This window comes from Telmatherina bonti (assembly GCF_933228915.1).
Source record: "Telmatherina bonti genome assembly, chromosome: 19".
Taxonomy (NCBI): domain Eukaryota; kingdom Metazoa; phylum Chordata; class Actinopteri; order Atheriniformes; family Telmatherinidae; genus Telmatherina; species Telmatherina bonti.
Genome location: NC_136617.1, coordinates 3731437 through 3750627, shown reverse-complemented (window position 1 = coordinate 3750627; position 19191 = coordinate 3731437). Strand labels below are relative to the sequence as shown.

Below are 19191 nucleotides of genomic sequence, written 5' to 3'. Positions count from 1 at the left end.
AGGCATGTGTGGGAAGGAAGGTCTCACCGGCGTGGAGTTCCGTCGCCGCTGCCGCTGCGTGATGTCCGGCGTGCTGGCGGAGGACACCCTCCAGCGCTCGGCGGCGTTCTGCTGCTGGTGGGAGCAGGCGGCGAGCAGACTGGCGGAGGCTGAACGGGAGCAGCGGTGAGAGTCTGAGTAACACACACACATGGAGAGGACACACACTCTCACCACGCCACCATCAGCCTTTATTTAACTAGACATGAAGACAGAGACCATTTTCAGCTTCTTCATTTGGAGACATTTATCCCATCGGAATGTTTTCCTGCTCTGGAGACGCTGAAGCAGCAAAGCTCTCCACAATCTGCAGACCGGCTGAAACACATGATTTACACTCCCCGGGTAAGCTGCTGCTGGGAACCTTTTCATCTCCTTCAACTAAAGCGGGGCCAAACTGGTCCAGCAGAGGGTCCAGTCTCCCCACGGCATGGACATCAGAAAATGTATTAACTGTCATTTGGACAGAAGTGACTGGAATCTGTCAGTTCTGTCGGTTCTCAGCAACAGTACTGACGTTGCTGGTCCGTTTGACCCGGATCCTCAAACATGTTAACCTGATTATATCACAGCCAGACCAGATTCTGATCCGGTTCCGACCAGGGTCCCTGCTTTTTGCAGATGACGTGGTCCTGTTGGCTTCATCTGGTCGTGATCTCCAGCTCTCGCTTGAGCGATTCGCGGCCGAGTGTGAAGCGGCTGGGATGAGAATCAGCACCTCCAAATCTGAGACCATGGTCCTCAGCCGGAATAGGGTGGATTGCCCTCTCCGGGTCGGGAGTCAGGTCCTGCCTCAAGTGGAGGAGTTTAAATATCTCGGGGTCTTGTTCACGAGTGAGGGAAGGATGGAGCGTGAGATCGACAGATCGGTGCGGCGTCTGCAGTAATGCGGACTCTGCGCCGGTCTGTCGTGGTGAAGAAGGAGCTGAGCCAGAAGGTGAAGCTCTCGATTTACCAGTCGATCTACGTTCCTACCCTCACCTATGGTCATGAGCTGTGGGTCGTGACCGAAAGAACCAGATCTCGTATACAGGCGGCTGAAATGGGTTTCCTCCGCAGGGTGGCCGGGCTCTCCCTTAGAGATAGGGTGAGGAGCTCGGTCATCCGGGAGGAGATCAGAGTAGAGCCGCTGCTCCTCCACATCGAGAGGAACCAGTTGAGGTGGCTCGGGCATCTGGTCAGGATGCCTCCTGGACCTCCCTGGTGAGGTGTTCCAGGCACGTCCCTCTGGGAGGAGACCCCGGGGAAGACCCAGGACACGCTGGAGGGATTATATCTCTCGGCTGGCCTGGGAACGCCTCAGGATCCCCCCCGCAGAGTTGGTAAATGTGTCTGGGGAGAGGGAAGTCTGGGCTTCCCTGCTTAGGCTGCTGCCCCCGCGACCCGACCCCGGATATGAAGTTGGATGGATGGATGGATTCGATCAGTTTCCGACCAGATTCCGACAGTTTGAATAATTTATAATATGAACAAAAGTATAGGTATAATGTGAAGTTAGATTAAAGGTTGTTTCTTCCTTGTGGGAGTAATGTTCTGACGTGGTGAACATGTGCAGAAAGCAGACGTAGATTCTACGTTTATCTGTAAATGTAACACAGTTCAAATATAAAAGATGAAGTCTGTTAGAGAAGATGCTGAAAGTTTTTTTCTTAAATATTCAGACTAGCAACAGAACTAATGAGCCGTTTCACTCTATAAATATCTAGTTTAAATGTTCATAAATAAAAACATTTACCTCAACACAAAAGGACATAAATGTTATTGATAAATATTTGTTATCAATTCCTCAATCATCAGATCATCCGTGTTTTCTTCCTGAGCGTTTCTACAGACGCCAAATTTAGTTTAGATGTTAAAATCAGACAAAGTTTCTGCTTTCATATGACGGGGCGTTCACTGACACATCGGAGAACTGGAACACTTCACACACCAAACAGACAGCATGCACGTTGTCGTGACACTCACGCGAGTCGCTGTTGTTAAGCAGGGTGGCGGCGCTGCGGCTCCGGGCCAGGAAGGACAGAGTCGGCGTCATGAGCCGCTCCACGATGCGGCTCTCCCAGGGGCTCAGGCGCAGACTGCGGGCTGACACAAGAGTGCACCATCAGTGTCGATTCGCAGCACGTAACAAACACACACTCATGCACACACACGCTGCATTCATGTGCTGCTCAGTAAAAACACATGAACGGACTGAAGACGGATGATGCGGTTGGGTACCTGGTTGCCACGGTAACACCTGTGAGGCTGCAGCGTGGACATCAGCAGGTGGTAAAACTGGTGATTTAGGAGGTTAGAAGGTGTAAACATGAATGTTGTTTTTGACTAAATCAGTAAAAAGGTCTGAGTGATGCCATGTTGACATGATGCGATCCATCTGAAACCACCAACCCCCAGATAAGATACCCGCACCTCCTTCTAAAGAAACGCCTAACCACTTTCTCCAACAAAGCGTCGCAGCGAAGCTGGAGCCTATCCCAGCAGTCTTTGGGCCAAAGGTAGGGAACGCCCTGGACAGCTCACCAGTCCATCGCAGGGACACACAGAGACAAACAACCACTCACTCCTATGGGCAATTTAGAGTAACCAATGGTAACCAGTGGTAACATGGTAACCTGGAGAGAACCCACGCATACATGGGGAGAACATGCAAACTCCACACTGTCCAAGCCTCACCCCAGCCGAGGATCGGAGGTCACAGTGCAGCTTCTTCATATGTCGAAAATCCCATTTCGTTTTCAGAAGTAAATAAAAACGCAAGTCTGAGCATCTCAATGGGACTATTTTCAGCAGCGAATAAGGATAGGATGCTGAAATGGTCTGCCTCCCAGAGAGCTCATGGCTAAGGCTGCTTTCACTCATTGGATAGTCCGCTAGACTCTGTAGGACTAGGAACTCGGTTCAGTTGGGACCAGGACTGTCCGCTAGACTCTGTAGGACCAGGGACTCGGTTCAGTTGGGACCAGGACTGTCCGCTAGACTCTGTAGGACCAGGGACTCGGTTCAGTTGGGACCAGGACTGTCCGCTAGACTCTGTAGGACCAGGGACTCGGTTCAGTTGGGACCAGGACTGTCCGCTAGACTCTGTAGGACCAGGGACTCAGTTAAGTTGGGACCAGGACTGTCCGCTAGACTCTGTACGACTAGGGACTCGGTTCAGTTGGGACCAGGACTGTCCGCTAGACTCTGTAGGACCAGGGACTCGGTTCAGTTGGGACCAGGACTGTCCGCTAGACTCTATAGGACCAGGGACTCGGTTCAGTTGGGACCAGGACTGTCCGCTAGACTCTGTAGGACCAGGGACTCGGTTCAGTTGGGACCAGGACTGTCCGCTAGACTCTGTAGGACCAGGGACTCGGTTCAGTTGGGACCAGGACTGTCCGCTAGACTCTGTAGGACTAGGAACTCGGTTCAGTTGGGACCAGGACTGTCCGCTAGACTCTGTAGGACCAGGGACTCGGTTCAGTTGGGACCAGGACTATCCGCTAGACTCTGTAGGACCAGGGCCTCGGTTCAGTTGGGACCAGGACTGTCCGCTAGACTCTGTAGGACTAGGAACTCGGTTCAGTTGGGACCAGGACTGTCCGCTAGACTCTGTAGGACCAGGGACTCGGTTCAGTTGGGACCAGGACTATCCGCTAGACTCTGTAGGACTAGGGCCTCGGTTCAGTTGGGACCAGGACTGTCCGCTAGACTCTGTAGGACTAGGGCCTCGGTTCAGTTGGGACCAGGACTGTCCGCTAGACTCTGTAGGACCAGGGACTCGGTTCAGTTGGGACCAGGACTGTCCGCTAGACTCTGTAGGACCAGGGACTCGGTTCAGTTGGGACCAGGACTGTCCGCTAGACTCTGTAGGACCAGGGACTCGGTTCAGTTGGGACCAGGACTATCTGCTAGACTCTGTAGGACCAGGGACTCGGTTCAGTTGGGACCAGGACTGTCCACTAGACTCTGTACGACTAGGGACTCGGTTCAGTTGGGACCAGGACTGTCCGCTAGACTCTGTAGGACCAGGGACTTGGTTCAGTTGGGACCAGGATTGTCCGCTAGACTCTGTAGGACCAGGGACTCGGTTCAGTTGGGACCAGGACTGTCCGCTAGACTCTGTAGGACCAGGGACTCGGTTCAGTTGGGACCAGGACTGTCCGCTAGACTCTGTAGGACCAGGGACTTGGTTCAGTTGGGACCAGGACTGTCCGCTAGACTCTGTAGGACCAGGGACTCGGTTCAGTTGGGACCAGGACTGTCCGCTAGACTCTGTAGGACCAGGGACTTGGTTCAGTTGGGACCAGGACTGTCCGCTAGACTCTGTAGGACCAGGGACTTGGTTCAGTTGGGACCAGGACTGTCCGCTAGACTCTGTAGGACCAGGGACTCGGTTCAGTTGGGACCAGGACTGTCCGCTAGACTCTGTAGGACTAGGGACTCGGTTCAGTTGGGACCAGGACTGTCCGCTAGACTCTGTAGGACCAGGGACTCGGTTCAGTTGGGACCAGGACTGTCCGCTAGACTCTGTAGGACCAGGGACTCGGTTCAGTTGGGACCAGGACTGTCCGCTAGACTCTGTAGGACTAGGGACTCGGTTCAGTTGGGACCAGGACTGTCCGCTAGACTCTGTAGGACTAGGGACTCGGTTCAGTTGGGACCAGGACTGTCCGCTAGACTCTGTAGGACCAGGGACTTGGTTCAGTTGGGACCAGGACTGTCCGCTAGACTCTGTAGGACCAGGGACTTGGTTCAGTTGGGACCAGGACTGTCCGCTAGACTGTATGACTCTGAGACACACAAAGCAGCATCTTAACCTGACCTCACCGGGCCGGCGTGGACCTTTACTGGACCGAACCCAGCTCAGCAGCGCTGACGCTGCTTTATGGACCTGAACGCAGCTCTGTGGTGCGTGTTGCCATTAACAACGATCATGTGATGATGAGTCAGCAGATCTGACGTCAGATGTGATGAGTTGGAATCATGAAAGAAAGAAGCTGAGAACCAAAAAGCCACCAGAACCGGAGAGCAGAACAGAGAACCCCAGAGGTTCCCATAAACCTGGATTTCATGCAGACAAATAAAACCTCAAAACTTCAGGCCATCTTTAACCGTTCCTGTTTTCTGACTATGTAGAAATCTCGGTAGAAGCTGAAACGTTCTCGGCGCCGTCGGCACGCAGACATGATGTTTCAGCCTCAGATGTCAGATTATGAGGCTAAATGAGGTCATATTCATTTATCTCTAGAAATCAAAGACACTTGAGCTGCAGGCAGGTTGATGTTAATGCACACTTCTGCATCACAGCATCAGGAAATCAGTCATATAATAAGGAAAAAGACGTGGGTCGAGTCCAGATCCCTGAGGGACGCCTCTGAACATCTCAGAAGTGCATCTAATCTGAAACCTGTTGCTCTGAAACAAACACACACACTGTTTTCTGAGTTGGAGTCTGAATAAACACTACATGTTGTGTCTGGTTGTGAACCTCCTGGACGGCTGGAAAACCTCCGTAGACCAGCTGGAGGGTCACATGTCCTGACCTTGAGGAGATCTGCTGGAGGTTTTGGGGTTAATGATCGTCCTGAAGCTGCTGACTGAACCATTTCATAAAGATCGGCCCACATCTCAGGACATCAGCTGATGGATCAGCTGTTTTCTCTGCAATAATCAGCTGGTGGAACATTCTGCTGAACGGCATCAGCCTGCCTCTTCCTCCTCTTCCTCATCCGTCTGACTGATAATGAAATCAGTGTAAACAGCAGAAAGCAGCAGGAGGACAAACATGTCCATCTGAGGCCGTCCTGGAAACATCCCGCCTGCAGGCTGACTGGGATTAGATATTTTACCAGATGACTGGAGCTTTAACGCTTCACGTCTCGTCCTGCTCGAACAGAAGCTGAGAGGACGTGACAGCACACACACGGACCCGCTGCGACCTGATGAGTCGACTTGCTGTCCGTCATGTAACGTCATGTATGTGCGGAGCTTCTTTCCAGCGCTGTGCCGCATCAGTCGCAGCGCTGACCTATGCCTTCAGATGAGGAAGTCACTGCAGCAACATGGAAGCAGCCCCCTCTGCTGCTTGCTGGACCATCAAGATGTTTTATGACTAACTGATAACCTCACTACCTCTGTTGCTAGGCAACAGTGGTTTCCCTCCTCCTCTTCGTTCTATAATGCGGCAACACCAGGCTGAGCGTTTGTACGCGGATGGCTGTTCACCTGGAAGCAGAGCGATGCCTGCAGCTGAACACATCGGACGCCCCTGTCAGAATGTCAGCGATCCGGGCATCTGCACCTGTGTAGGCGTCCTCTCACATGCCTGCTGCATGCCAGTATTTATAGATGCGATGATCAAACAGAAATTCTCAATATATGTTGTAATAGCAGCAGAACGGAGAGAAAAGTGCTGATCATGCGATAGCGCCGACGACAAGACGTTGCCAAGCAAATCTGTGATGGACGCCGTGTTCCCGCAGAGTGAAAGTGAAAACTCGGGACTGATGAGATAAATCTGACTAAACATCCACTGAAATGTTGCTTTTCTTCTCAGTTCGGTAGAAATTCAGCAAGTTTCATGTTAATCAGTACTTTTTCTTTCCTCCACAGGCCCGTGTTCGTCTTTGGTCCCTGAGTGATACTTAAAAAACCTAAAATTAGATAAAAAACAACTTTTTTTGGGCTTTTACTCTTGTCCTTGTCATGCAAATTTATTTAAATTTCAAATTTTAAATGCAAATTTATTTTATATAAAGGAAGTATTTATCAACACATAAAATGACTTATTTTCTGTCAAAAAGTGGATTTTTTGTTGTTTTTTTTTTTTTTTATCTTCCAACCGTCCTGATCAGACAAGGAAAGTGGAAATTGTTTTTCCTAATTCTACAAATGGAATAAATTGCATTTCACATTTTCTATAGCAGTATTATTATCTATTGTCCTTACTGAATCAATATTTAATGGTGATAAGTGCTTTTAAAGAAAATCAGTGGACCAAAAATGTCCTCAGGAAGGAGAACAGGAGATTTTTCATTTACATTTTCAACTAACAAATAGGTTCACATTACTGTAAGAACTGCCAAAATAACAGCAAAAACACCTAAAAGGACCTGAGGAGGTAGTCCAGTACTGATTTACTGCAATAAATATCGATATACTGAAAAGGTTCCTGCAAGAAGAAAATCATGTTTGAGTTACTCGTAATCATATTCGCAGACGATGCATCTGTAGCTCAGAAACTTTTAATTGATGGTTCTGGTTTGGCTTTTTTTAAACATGGAACATTTTTTAGACAGAAACTTTGGAAATTTCTGTACGGTTTAAATTTTAGAAGTGAAATACCGAGGTCACAAGAGTTATAAAATAACCAGGAAATACAACAGTATTTCCACAATATTTGAGCGTATTTTAATATTTTCCTGTATTATAAAATAACTTCACATATAAATAAAAACTGAATTACATTGTAGATATAATATGCCAATTTACCTGCTTGTCTGACTGGTTGATATCATTACCTCCTAATGTTTTATGTTTTCCAGAGTTACGACATGTTATATATGAGATATTTATCTGATGCTAATGTAGCGTAGCATCAGAAGTTATTTTTATCTATTAGCTAAAGAAAAATAATTATTTAATATTATGAATTATTTTGTTGCTTACTTTAGATTTCTATCAGATTTAGCATCTGAAACACATTTTCTGCTCTTTTTGTGTAGCTAGCAGTTCAATGGCTAGCCTTAGCTAGCATGGCTAACTGATGTTGTACCGTTACTTCCAGCTACTGTTGCACAGTTTATAAATGAGTATTAAATATTGTAATTACTAAGCTGTACTTTGTGTTTTGAGTAGTAAAAATATGTTAGCATGCTCAAACATTAGAATTAATTAATATTTAATGTTAGCTTTATCATGGTTAGCCTATTAGCATGCTAAAGTTAGCATGTGGTGCAACAGACTTCTGTAACCCTCAAGAAGAGCTACTAGTATGCAGTTTTGTTTGTCTAATAAAAATAATCATTTCATTAATATAAGTTTTAACCTTTTATGATACTCTGTGGGATACAAGGGAATTACTTCCTGGAAAAGCATAAATTAGCATGTTGATAATTCATGTGAAAATGCTATAATCACATCAAAACTCCCTTCTTATGATGTAAAAAAAACCCCATAAAACTTATATAGGATTTTTTTGGTAAATAATTTACAATACTGATGTGATCATAAGTGTATTTTGTCCAAATCAATCACATAAAAGCTTCATAAAGTGGTCACTGCAGCCAACAGTCATACTACAGTACCCACAACCACCAGCACAGCAAACTACCAACAGTAACACAAGCTGTGGTGACAAGATATGAATTTATAATCCATCAAACACACTAAAATTATAGAAGACATAAGAAGGCTCAGTATGTGAAGATGATCAAAATGCAGAGCAGACTTAAATCAAAACAAAGTACAACATAAATTAAAACCCACGATGCACACGAGACCGAGGGAGTGACAGGAGGAGGTGGGAAATGACCAGCCACCAAGCACAGGCAGGCAGGCAGTCCACCAAAAACAACAGTTACAATCACCAAACCAAACCAGATTAAGGTGGGAGGAGGGGGATGAAGAGGAAGGGGGAGGGAGAGGAGGAGGCCTGGTGGACACTGACGTCGGCTCGTCCTTACTTCTGCTGGGGGAGTTCCAGAGCGTGGCCGAGGACTTGGACAGCCTGTTGTTAATGACAGGGTCCACTTGTCTCGGCAAGTTGACCGTGGAGGCCGAGCATCTGCCTGCACCGGAGAGAACGCAACAGACAACTGTTCACAAGGCGGCCGGGGAACGGCCGGGGAACGGCCGGGCAGGTCCGGCCCAAGGCGCAGCCCCCCCCCCCCCCCCCCCCGGTCCGGATCCTGCAGCTGTTCACAGAAACTCACCATTCTGAGGATAATCCACATTATGCACACTGAAGGGAGGAGCTGAGGAATGGCCAGGAAACGTGATGTTTTCTGCTTGGGTTTACATACCCTTCAAACTAGCTGCGGCTAGCTGCTTGGGGGCCGCGAGCACAACTGCTTTGTTTGGTTCCCCAAAGACCCCCCTCCCCCCAAAAAAACCAACCAACCCGATTTATATATTTACAATTTCAGTTGTCTATATTTCCAGTCTAACGTCTCACAATTAACCTTCGGGTTCAGTTTAATTTAATTCCATTTTCACTTCCAAACAACAAAACAGATTCATCTTTCCTTTTTTTTTCAGAAATTTTGAGAAAGATTTCAGTCCTGCTCAAAACTCCAAAATACTCAAAAACTTTAAAGGATAACACCCTTAAAATGGAGGTTTTATGTATGATGTCTCTGTTGTCCCATTAGGTCAAATTAAAGCTAAGCTTTTTTATCAAACAGCTATTACAAAATATTATTATGCATTCTATGATTTTCGGGTTTTGTTTACAAGATAAGAAGAAAAATGATTTGATTGTGATTTATTACCATTTACCAGTAAAACCAGCTTCTTTACGGGCCTGAGCTGAACAAACTGGTAGAAAAAAAACATTTAGAACTATCTAATTAAGAACTGCTCCATATGCACAGACAGTGAAACTGATGGTCAAATTTAGAGAATAAAATTATCTCTAATTGACAAAACTTTCCATAAAGATGAAAGTTTATTAAGATTAATATCAGCTGAAGTTTCACTGTGAAAAATAAAAATCTCAATAAAATGCAGAAAGTTCCAGAGCAACAAGGATACGAAACAGCCGACCACTGGAACATGAAGGAGGGTCACTGAACATGTCAGGCGCTCAGAAATGTTAAACCTGCCAATCAAAGGGAACGATGATGCGCGTCACTGTGATTGGCTGGAAGTTGAAGGGGCGGATCTGGTCGGGTTTCTACGGCGTGTGTGAAAATAGGACGGGAAGTCAGATGATTGCGCAGCTGTTAGCGAAGCTTTTGGTGGAGTTTCTTGCAGCAGACCACACTTCATGTTCATGGACCATCTATAACACTGACTACAGCTGTGACCTTTCTCTGCTTCAGTGTCGACTTGTCACACCTCCCTCAGACGCTCTCCTCACACCTTCAATCTAATGACGCGCCAATGATATCCACCTCATTTTTCTGGGTTTAGATCAACAATGCTGCCATCCCAGAGGGAGCAGCGAGCGCTGTAGGTCATCTGCTTCTGGCACCCATGTGACAAGCAAGTTCCTGGAACTGTATCAGCTGAAGCAGTGACTCAGTCTGCCAAACACAAAGACTCAACTTATAGTAAGCTTGTCATGCTTTCTAAACTCACTTTCTCTGCGCGAGGTCTGGTTGAGTCCACCGGCCCAGGACCACCTCTGCTGGCGGATCTCAGCCCACGTCTTCTTGGTGGACCTCTTGATAGCGGCCTCATATCGCTCCTGTAGGAAAACACAGTCGATGTTGAGTTCAGAGACTAAAAACAGACAAATGGAACATTTTTACAAGTTTTAACCCTAAAACTGGGGACTATTTTTGCTAACTGAACACACTAACTGCAGCACCTCCACCTCAGCTGCATCCCAAACATCTTCTTGGCTTTATTCCAGCCATAGAGGATCATTATTTTCCTGCTTTTCTCATCACTTGTTGATCTTTGGCTGCTCCTGATTGGACGTTACCGTCAGTTTAAAGCTCTCTGATTGGTGGAAAGTCTGACAGGAAGTGTCTTCATCATCATGTCCAGGTGAAAATAGAGGTCTCTTAGCAACATGGTAGTGATGGTGATGAAGATGTGATAAATAATGGTGTTATCATGGATCATAGTGGATTTACTGGAAAAAAAACCTACATGTTGGTGAAGTTTAAAAGGTTTTTCAAACCAAGATTTTCTTCTGCACCTTGTTCTTTTCTAGTTTCTGTCTCTGCTTCTCCTCCAGCAACGCTCGACGTTTCTCGGCCTTTAGCCTCTGCTCCTCCAGCTTCCTCCTGCGCTCCTCCAGCTGGTTCTCCCTCAGGCGTCGGGCCTTTTCCTCCTTCTCCAGCCACTGGGCTTTTTTCGCTGCTGCAGGTCGCCACAGAAACACAGAGTGATGAGAAGCCTCCAAACCCCCAGCATTTCTGGGTTCTACAGTCCTCCTTAAACATTACTGTATTGTGGTGTGCCACAGAGGTCAGTTCTGGGAAGTTTTATTTTCTTCGTACATGCTTCCCTGGAGTATGTAATTCAAAGACATGATGATACACTTAATTTCAATGACACTGATGACACTTCTCCGTTAAAGACACTAACCCTGCAAAGTTGAAAGTTTTACATGACTGCTGGATATTCATTCATTCATTCATTTTCTAAACCGCTTAATCCAATTCAGGGTCGCGGGGAAGCTGGAGCCTATCCCAGCTGGCTTTGGGCAAAAGGCAGGGTACACCCTGGACAGCTCGTCAGTCCATTGCAGGGCCACACAGAGACAAACAACGATTCACGTTCACACTCACTCCTAGGGGCAATTTAGAGTGACCCATCAACCATGTCTTTGGATGGTAGGAGGAAGCCAGAGAACCCAGAGAGAACCCACGCATACACGGGGAGAACATGCAAACTCCACACAGAAAGGCCACTGACCAAACCCCTCCCCATCCAAGGATCGAACCAGTGACCTTCTTTCTGTGAGGCCACGGTGCTAACCACTGTGCAGCTGCCTGCTGGATATTAAATACGGAAAGAGGGCTAACTTTGGTCCTGAATGCTCCACGCAGATGCTAACACCTGCATCATTCAAAAACAGTTGTGATGGCTGGAATTAGCAACAAAGAGACAAAAAGGAGAACTTGTGGCTAAAAAAAGAATGACTGGATGACATGCTGGCAAACACAAGAGGATATTTGGTGAATCTCTGCAGCCAGCTACAGGACAACCACAGGAAGGCTTCCTAATATAGTGTTAGCTAAAGCAACGCTGCTGTAGTAGCATTAGCTAACGCTTTAATGGTGACCCAAGAAAGTTACCCTGATTTGGACAAAACGGTTAAGAAAATATATGAATGAATGAATGAATGAATGAAAATGTTTGAAACTTCAACAGATGCCAGTGCTCTAAAGTTCTGCGAGTGGAACTCCGTTTGAGAAAACACAAACACATTTTTATCACAAATATTACTGTTTTTGCAACTTTAAACGCTGTTATCACATTTCGCAGGTTTTTCTGATATGACTCGACTTTGGCAGATTTGTTGTAGTCAATATAATGTTATCCTCATTTTAAAGCAAAATTTCAAAGGCTTTTACTTGGGGTAGAACTTAAAGCAGAAATGAGTCATCCTAAATTAAACTCCATAATTTACAGGGTTCATATCATAGACTGTATATTAAAAAAATGGCCGAAGCGTCCGTGACGTCACCAGCAGGTTTCTGAAGAGCTGAATTGAAGCTCGGTGGGCGGTTCCTACCATCACCATCTTGGCAGGGGCATGCGAGTCGTCTCACCCGGAAAATGCAAATATGGGCAAAGAGGTGGAGCTGAGAGGGGGGCTGTGATTGAAATGTTTGATGTGATCCACACGAGGCCGACTTTAGGCAGGCAGGGGCGGCTGGGGGTAGGGTCACCAGATCTGCTCTCACCAAATGTGGGACAAAGACTGAAAATGTGGAAAAAAGTGAGATTCCACTCTGCCATGACAAAGTTTTAAAAAATAAACGTTTTATTCCTCTTTGGTAATAAAATTACTAACCAAACATAACAAATCTGTGATTATAAAGCCTCCCTCTGAGTAGCACGTCATATTCCCCGCCGTTTGACACGGAAAAACTACTTTGACAAACCCTCTCACAGTCTCCTGGAACAGGTTTAACCCAGGAATATCTGCTTTCCCAGTCTTTGTTGTAACAACACTTTCTGTTCTTCTTCGCTGCGGTCACCTCTCTGTCCTCCATGGTCGATCGGTGTATTTATTTTTGTCTTTTCGTCAGTGGCTGCACCGGTGCAGATGTGCATTAAGTCCTGCCTCCTAGTTTGATTGACATGAGTGTAACTCAAATCAGCAGGCGGTGTGATGTGACAGACGTCAAATATTTTGCCACACACAGTTAGTAAAAGCTAGTTTTGTTTTGTTTTTTTTCTTCACAGAAGTGAAGACTGGTCGTAACGATGCGGGACAGCGTCCCATTTTGTGGGACGTGTGAAAAGTAATAGAAATGCAGGACTATCCTGCACAAAGCATGACATCTGGCCACCCTAGCTGGGGGTGGTGGTAAATGCCCCTAAAACACCTGACTGCAATGTGCAGACACAGTGCTGTTTGCACTGCTGCCTGGTGAAGTAAAGAGAGTTTACTCTGAAGGTAGCTAGCTGCAGATAGCTGCAGCTAGCTGCAGAGGGCTGCTTCTGCTGCGTAACATGGAGGGAGTTTTCAGACCCTGGAGGCAGCAGATCAGCACGGTTACTAAACCAGCGAAGAAATGTTGCACTTCAGGACCCAAAAAACAGCCGGAAAGACGAGGTACATAACTGGTTTTGTTGGAGCTGAATGTTTATGTAAGAATTTATACCAGCTAGTCAAGCAGTCAGGTGTAAGGTTCAATTCCCACATCTCCCCGAGCCAATTTCTTATCTACTGCTGAACAATAAAAGACAGTAGACCATGCCACACCATGCTCAAGATATGACAATACACACAACATACAAATAGCATGTTTTACAGTTTCCATCTGGATAGAATGAAATGATATAATAATAAGATATAAGCCTAATATTTAAAACATGTAGAAACACAGTGAAATGTAATTTAGTGGGAAAAACAGGTTTTAGCTGTGAAGACATCATTCAGGTCCCGGGTTGTATATGAACCACATGTTCTTCATGTGTTCCACAAATACATGCTCATGTGATCCATGTGAAGAACATGAAAGTAGTTTACATGTGAATCATGTGTTTTACATGTGTTTCACACGTTAGCCCTAACCTGTGGGACAGGAGTTTAGGTCGGAAAGGGACGAGTCATTCTCAGCTGCAGGAGGGAAATCTGCTGAGAACTAAAGGAGACCTTCCGTCTGCTGCTGCAGAATGAGCAAATCATCCCGCGGGGATCAGAGCGAGCTGCTCATGATGATGCGGTTACAGTGTGAACGCCGCCGACATGCCTGCAGCAGCAACAGATCAGGTGGATCAGAAAACTGCAACCTTCTCTCTGGCTTCTCCTGCTTCCTCAAGAGACATGATGTTAGGAAAACGAAGCACCTAAGCAGTGTGAGTGTGTAGTTGTCTGTGTCTCTGTGTGTCCCTGCGATGGACGGCGACCTGTCCAGGTGTACCCGCCTCTCGCCCAGAGCTGCTGGGATAGGCTCCAGCTTCCCCGCCACTCAGCGGTTCCGATAATGAATGAAAGAATAAAAGCTGCGTCGTGTTGCGTCTGCAGCGTACAAGCAAGACGGCAGCGAGGTGAAACGATCAGCTGAACTGCGAGTGATGCGAGGACGGCGAGGCAGGCGGAGTCGGACTGATCCCCGAGCAGCTCAGATTAGATCTGCAGCGGCCGTAATGACGGCAGTAATTACATCTAATCGGTCTGCGAGGCCTGGTCTCTCCTCACGGTAATGACGCCTCATTTCTCACGCCGAGCGCCTCGGGCGCCGTCCACGCTCTGCTCTGATTGGCTGCTCACTCGCTGGCCTCGCGTCTTTAACAACATCTTTATAAGAAGGAGTTGGACTCTGCAGGCGAAGAGTAAACCGTGAGTGCAGGAGTGGGGCGTGCACGGTGGTGGGAACATGGAGCAGACAGGCGAGGCAGAAACATCATGGATTTTTCCACATGGCGGGACCGAAGCTTCGCGTCTTACCTTGGAGCTGGGTTTGCTGTTCTGAGAGCCGCAGGAAGAGACAATAAGAGAAGTGAGTGAGCATCGGCGGACTGACGGCAGCAGGGGCGTGCACGCCGCTACGAGCAGGCCATGCCTCATGCATCAGGACAGTCAGGTGGTTTCTTACCGATGTACCGGGCCCGCTCCTCTCTGCGCTCCCTGGCCAGCTTCTGGCGCTGCTCGGAGCTCATCGAGTCTGCAGGAGAACGGATCAAGTTTAAACCGGTTCAGATCCAGCAGAGAATCCCACCCAACCCACTCCACTTCCTGTTTACCAAACCTCACCAGCCGGTACCAGAAGGTGGACCCCGTACCAGAAGGTGGACCCCGTACCAGAAGGTGGACCCGGTACCAGAAGGTGGTCTGAAGCCGGTTTTTAGCATCATTTCATCATTTTTAAAGTTTCTTCTTCTGCAGGATTCTCCAACATGTTTCATTTTTACATCCGTTTCCATGGAAACAGGCTGAACAGACAGTTTGCCTTGGCGATCTTGTTCCAGGTGCTGATCCAGGTTCAGATCCAGGTGCTGATCCAGGTGCTGACCCAGGTGCTGACCCAGGTGCTGATCCAGGTTCAGATCCAGGTTCAGATCCAGGTCCTGGCCCAGGTTCAGATCCAGGTCCTGGCCCAGGTTCAGATCCAGGTCCTGGCCCAGGTTCAGATCCAGGTGCTGACCCAGGTCCTGGCCCAGGTTCAGATCCCAAAGCTCCACATGTGTTTATAAAATCTGGGTTTTGTTCTTTAAGTTCCGATCCGGACTCCGGATCGCTGATTCTGATTTTGCTTCGGTCTTCAGGAGACATGGACTCTGTGAAACTGTGAGACGAGTCCGACTCCGTCTCCATGGCAACCTGAATGTCCTCCATCCCCGCCCACCATGCAGAAAGCATCCGACGCAGCGAACGCGCTGCGAAGCCCCTCAGCCGTCTGTGGTGCAGAAACCTCGGCGGGCGGCGCGGTGGCGTAGTGGTTAGCACTTCAAGGCAAGGAGGTCGCCGGTTTGAGCCTCGGCTGGGGCGGAACAGCGGTCAGAAACTGCTGAGTCACTGTGGGGTTCACAGTCTTCCTACATTACCCAGAATGCAACATGCAGCTCAGGTTTCAACGTGTGCAGCAATATTCCCAGAGAAGCTGAACATCGTCAGAACGGTTCCAGGTTTGATTCTGTTCCAGTAAACGTACGAGCTGAGTAACGCAGGAGGAACGTTACCTTTCTTAGGCTGAGGACTGCTGCTGGAGCCGGGGGGGGGCGGTCCTCCCTCCGTCCGGGAGGACGAGACATTTGTCCTGCTGTTGGAGTCGGTTTTAGGAGAAAGATCTGAGACGGCAGAGTCGTCTGGACTCAGAAGGTCTTTCCCTGAAGACTTGTCCCCGTTCTGGAAGGACAGAGAGTCCGTCTGCAGAGGCAGGGCTGCAGAGAGACAGAGGACAGATAGGGGACAGATACGGGACAGATACGGGACAGACAGGGGACAGACAGAGGACAGACAGAGGACAGATAGGGGACAGACAGAGGACAGATAGAGGACAGATAGGGGACAGACAGAGGACAGACAGAGGACAGATACGGGACAGACAGAGGACAGACAGGGGACAGACAGAGGACAGACAGGGGACAGACAGAGGACAGATAGGGGACAGACAGAGGACAGACAGGGGACAGACAGGGGACAGATAGGGGACAGATAGGGGACAGATAGGGGACAGACAGGGGACAGACAGAGGACAGATAGGGGACAGACAGAGGACAGATAGGGGACAGATAGGGGACAGACAGAGGACAGATAGGGGACAGACAGAGGACAGATAGGGGACAGACAGAGGACAGCTCGTTTAGTAAAACCTCCTGCAGTCTTACATTCACCATCCTCATCATCACTCCAGCATCATCAGGGTTAGTTCACTCATCCTCCAGCATTTGTTCCCATCTGTCCCACAGGACCTGAAAGCAGCAGCAGACGGGCTGAGTGGTAAAAACACGCATCAGCATCTCTGGACCCAAACACAACACCGGCACCAGTGGAGTGCACTGCTGATGTCACCATGGAGACGGAGGAGGAAGAGGAGAGAGCTGAAGGTGTGTGATGATCTCCTCAGAACGTTGCAGCAACCGCAGACATCACACAATAACACCTGCTGCTGTCCTCCAACCGCTCCACCCAAACCTGCAACTTCAGACCTGCAACTTCAGACCTGCAACTTCAGACCTGCAACTTCAGACCTGCAACATCAGACCTGCAACTTCAGACCTGCAACATCAGACCTGCAACTTCAGACCTGCAGCATCAGACCTGCAGCATCAGACCTGCAACTTCAGACCTGCAACATCAGACCTGCAACTTCAGACCTGCAGCATCAGACCTGCAACTTCAGACCTGCAACTTCAGACCTGCAACTTCAGACCTGCAACATCAGACCTGCAACATCAGACCTGCAACTTCAGACCTGCAGCATCAGACCTGCAGCATCAGACCTGCAACTTCAGACCTGCAACATCAGACCTGCAACTTCAGACCTGCAGCATCAGACCTGCAACTTCAGACATGCAGCATCAGATCTGCAACATCAGACCTGCAACTTCAGACCTGCAGCATCAGACCTGCAACTTCAGTCCTGCAACTTCAGACCTGCAACTTCAGACATGCAGCATCAGATCTGCAACATCAGACCTGCAACTTCAGACCTGCAACTTCAGACCTGCAACATCAGACCTGCAACTTCAGACCTGCAGCATCAGACCTGCAACTTCAGACCTGCAGCATCAGACCTGCAACTTCAGTCCTGCAACTTCAGACCTGCAACTTCAGACATGCAGCATCAGATCTGCAGCATCAGACCTGCAACTTCAGTCCTGCAACTTCAGACCTGCAACTTCAGACCTGCAACATCAGACCTGCAACTTCAGACCTGCAGCATCAGACCTGCAACTTCAGACATGCAGCATCAGACATGCAGCATCAGATCTGCAACTTCAGTCCTGCAACTTCAGTCCTGCAACTTCAGACCTGCAACTTCAGACCTGCAACATCAGACATGCAACTTCAGACCTGCAACTCCAGACCTGCAACATCAGATCTGCAACTCCAGACCTGCAACATCAGACATGCAACTTCAGACCTGCAACTTCAGATCTGCAACTCCAGACCTGCAACATCAGATCTGCAACTCCAGACCTGCAACATCAGATCTGCAACTCCAGACCTGCAACATCAGATCTGCAACTTCAGACCTGCAACTTCAGACCTGCAGAATCAGACCTGCAACTTATTATGTTTGCTGTGTAAAACACATGGTTGATAACAACATGTTAAAATGTATTGAAGTCATGTGATCGGGAAGAGCGGGGGGCGGTCGGGAGTGCGTTGGGCCTGTCTTTGTCATTGTCTTGTCTGTGTTGATTATTGTGTAAATTTTGTAATTTTGTTTTGTGTTATGCTGCGTGGTGTGTGAAGGGGGTGGACTAAAATAAGCATTGCTTCTCCCATCCCCCTTTTCAAACCAAAATTGTAAAAAAAAAATTGTAAAATTGTTTTTGTAAAATTGTTTTTGCAAATTGTGAATTTGGTTTGAAACAAATGAATAAACAAACAAACAAACTTCAGACCTGCAGCATCAGACCTGCAACTTCAGACCTGCAACATCAGACCTGCAGCATCAGATCTGCAACTTCAGACCTGCAGCATCAGACCTGCAACTTCAGATCTGCAACTCCAGACCTGCAACATCAGATCTGCAGCATCAGACCTGCAACTTCAGATCTGCAACTCCAGACCTGCAACATCAGATCTGCAGCATCAGACCTGCAGCATCAGATCTGCAACTTCAGACCTGCAACATCAGACCTGCAACTTCAGACCTGCAACTTCAGACCTGCAGCATCAGACCTGCAACTTCAGATCTGCAACTCCAGACCTGCAACATCAGATCTGCAACTTCAGACCTGCAACATCAGACCTGCAACTTCAGACCTGCAGCATCAGACCTGCAACTTCAGATCTGCAACTCCAGACCTGCAACATCAGATCTGCAGCATCAGATCTGCAACTTCAGACCTGCAACTCCAGACCTGCAACATCAGACCTGCAACTTCAGACTTGCAGCATCAGACTTGCAGCATCAGACCTGCAACTTCAGACCTGCAGCATCAGACTTGCAACTTCAGACCTGCAGCATCAGACCTGCAACTTCAGATCTGCAGCATCAGATCTGCAATTCCAGACCTGCAACATCAGATCTGCAGCATCAGACCTGCAACTTCAGATCTGCAGCATCAGATCTGCAACTTCAGACCTGCAACATCAGATCTGCAACTTCAGACCTGCAACATCAGACGTGCAACTTC

At 48.0% G+C, this 19191-nt stretch overlaps 1 protein-coding gene across 1 annotated transcript in view; it reads right to left on the bottom strand.

Moving 5' to 3' along the window:
• LOC306770372 (uncharacterized protein) overlaps positions 1 to 19191 on the bottom strand; it is a gene marked incomplete at its 5' end in the record, with an annotated part of 127393 nt that overhangs the window by 24361 nt on the left and 83841 nt on the right. The window contains 7 exons of the mRNA XM_079259231.1: positions 28 to 173; positions 2005 to 2124; positions 8709 to 8813; positions 10327 to 10435; positions 10895 to 11058; positions 14976 to 15044; positions 16060 to 16260. Coding sequence (XP_079115357.1) covers positions 28 to 173; positions 2005 to 2124; positions 8709 to 8813; positions 10327 to 10435; positions 10895 to 11058; positions 14976 to 15044; positions 16060 to 16260 — 914 coding nt within the window. The remainder of the gene's footprint in view (positions 1 to 27; positions 174 to 2004; positions 2125 to 8708; positions 8814 to 10326; positions 10436 to 10894; positions 11059 to 14975; positions 15045 to 16059; positions 16261 to 19191) is intronic.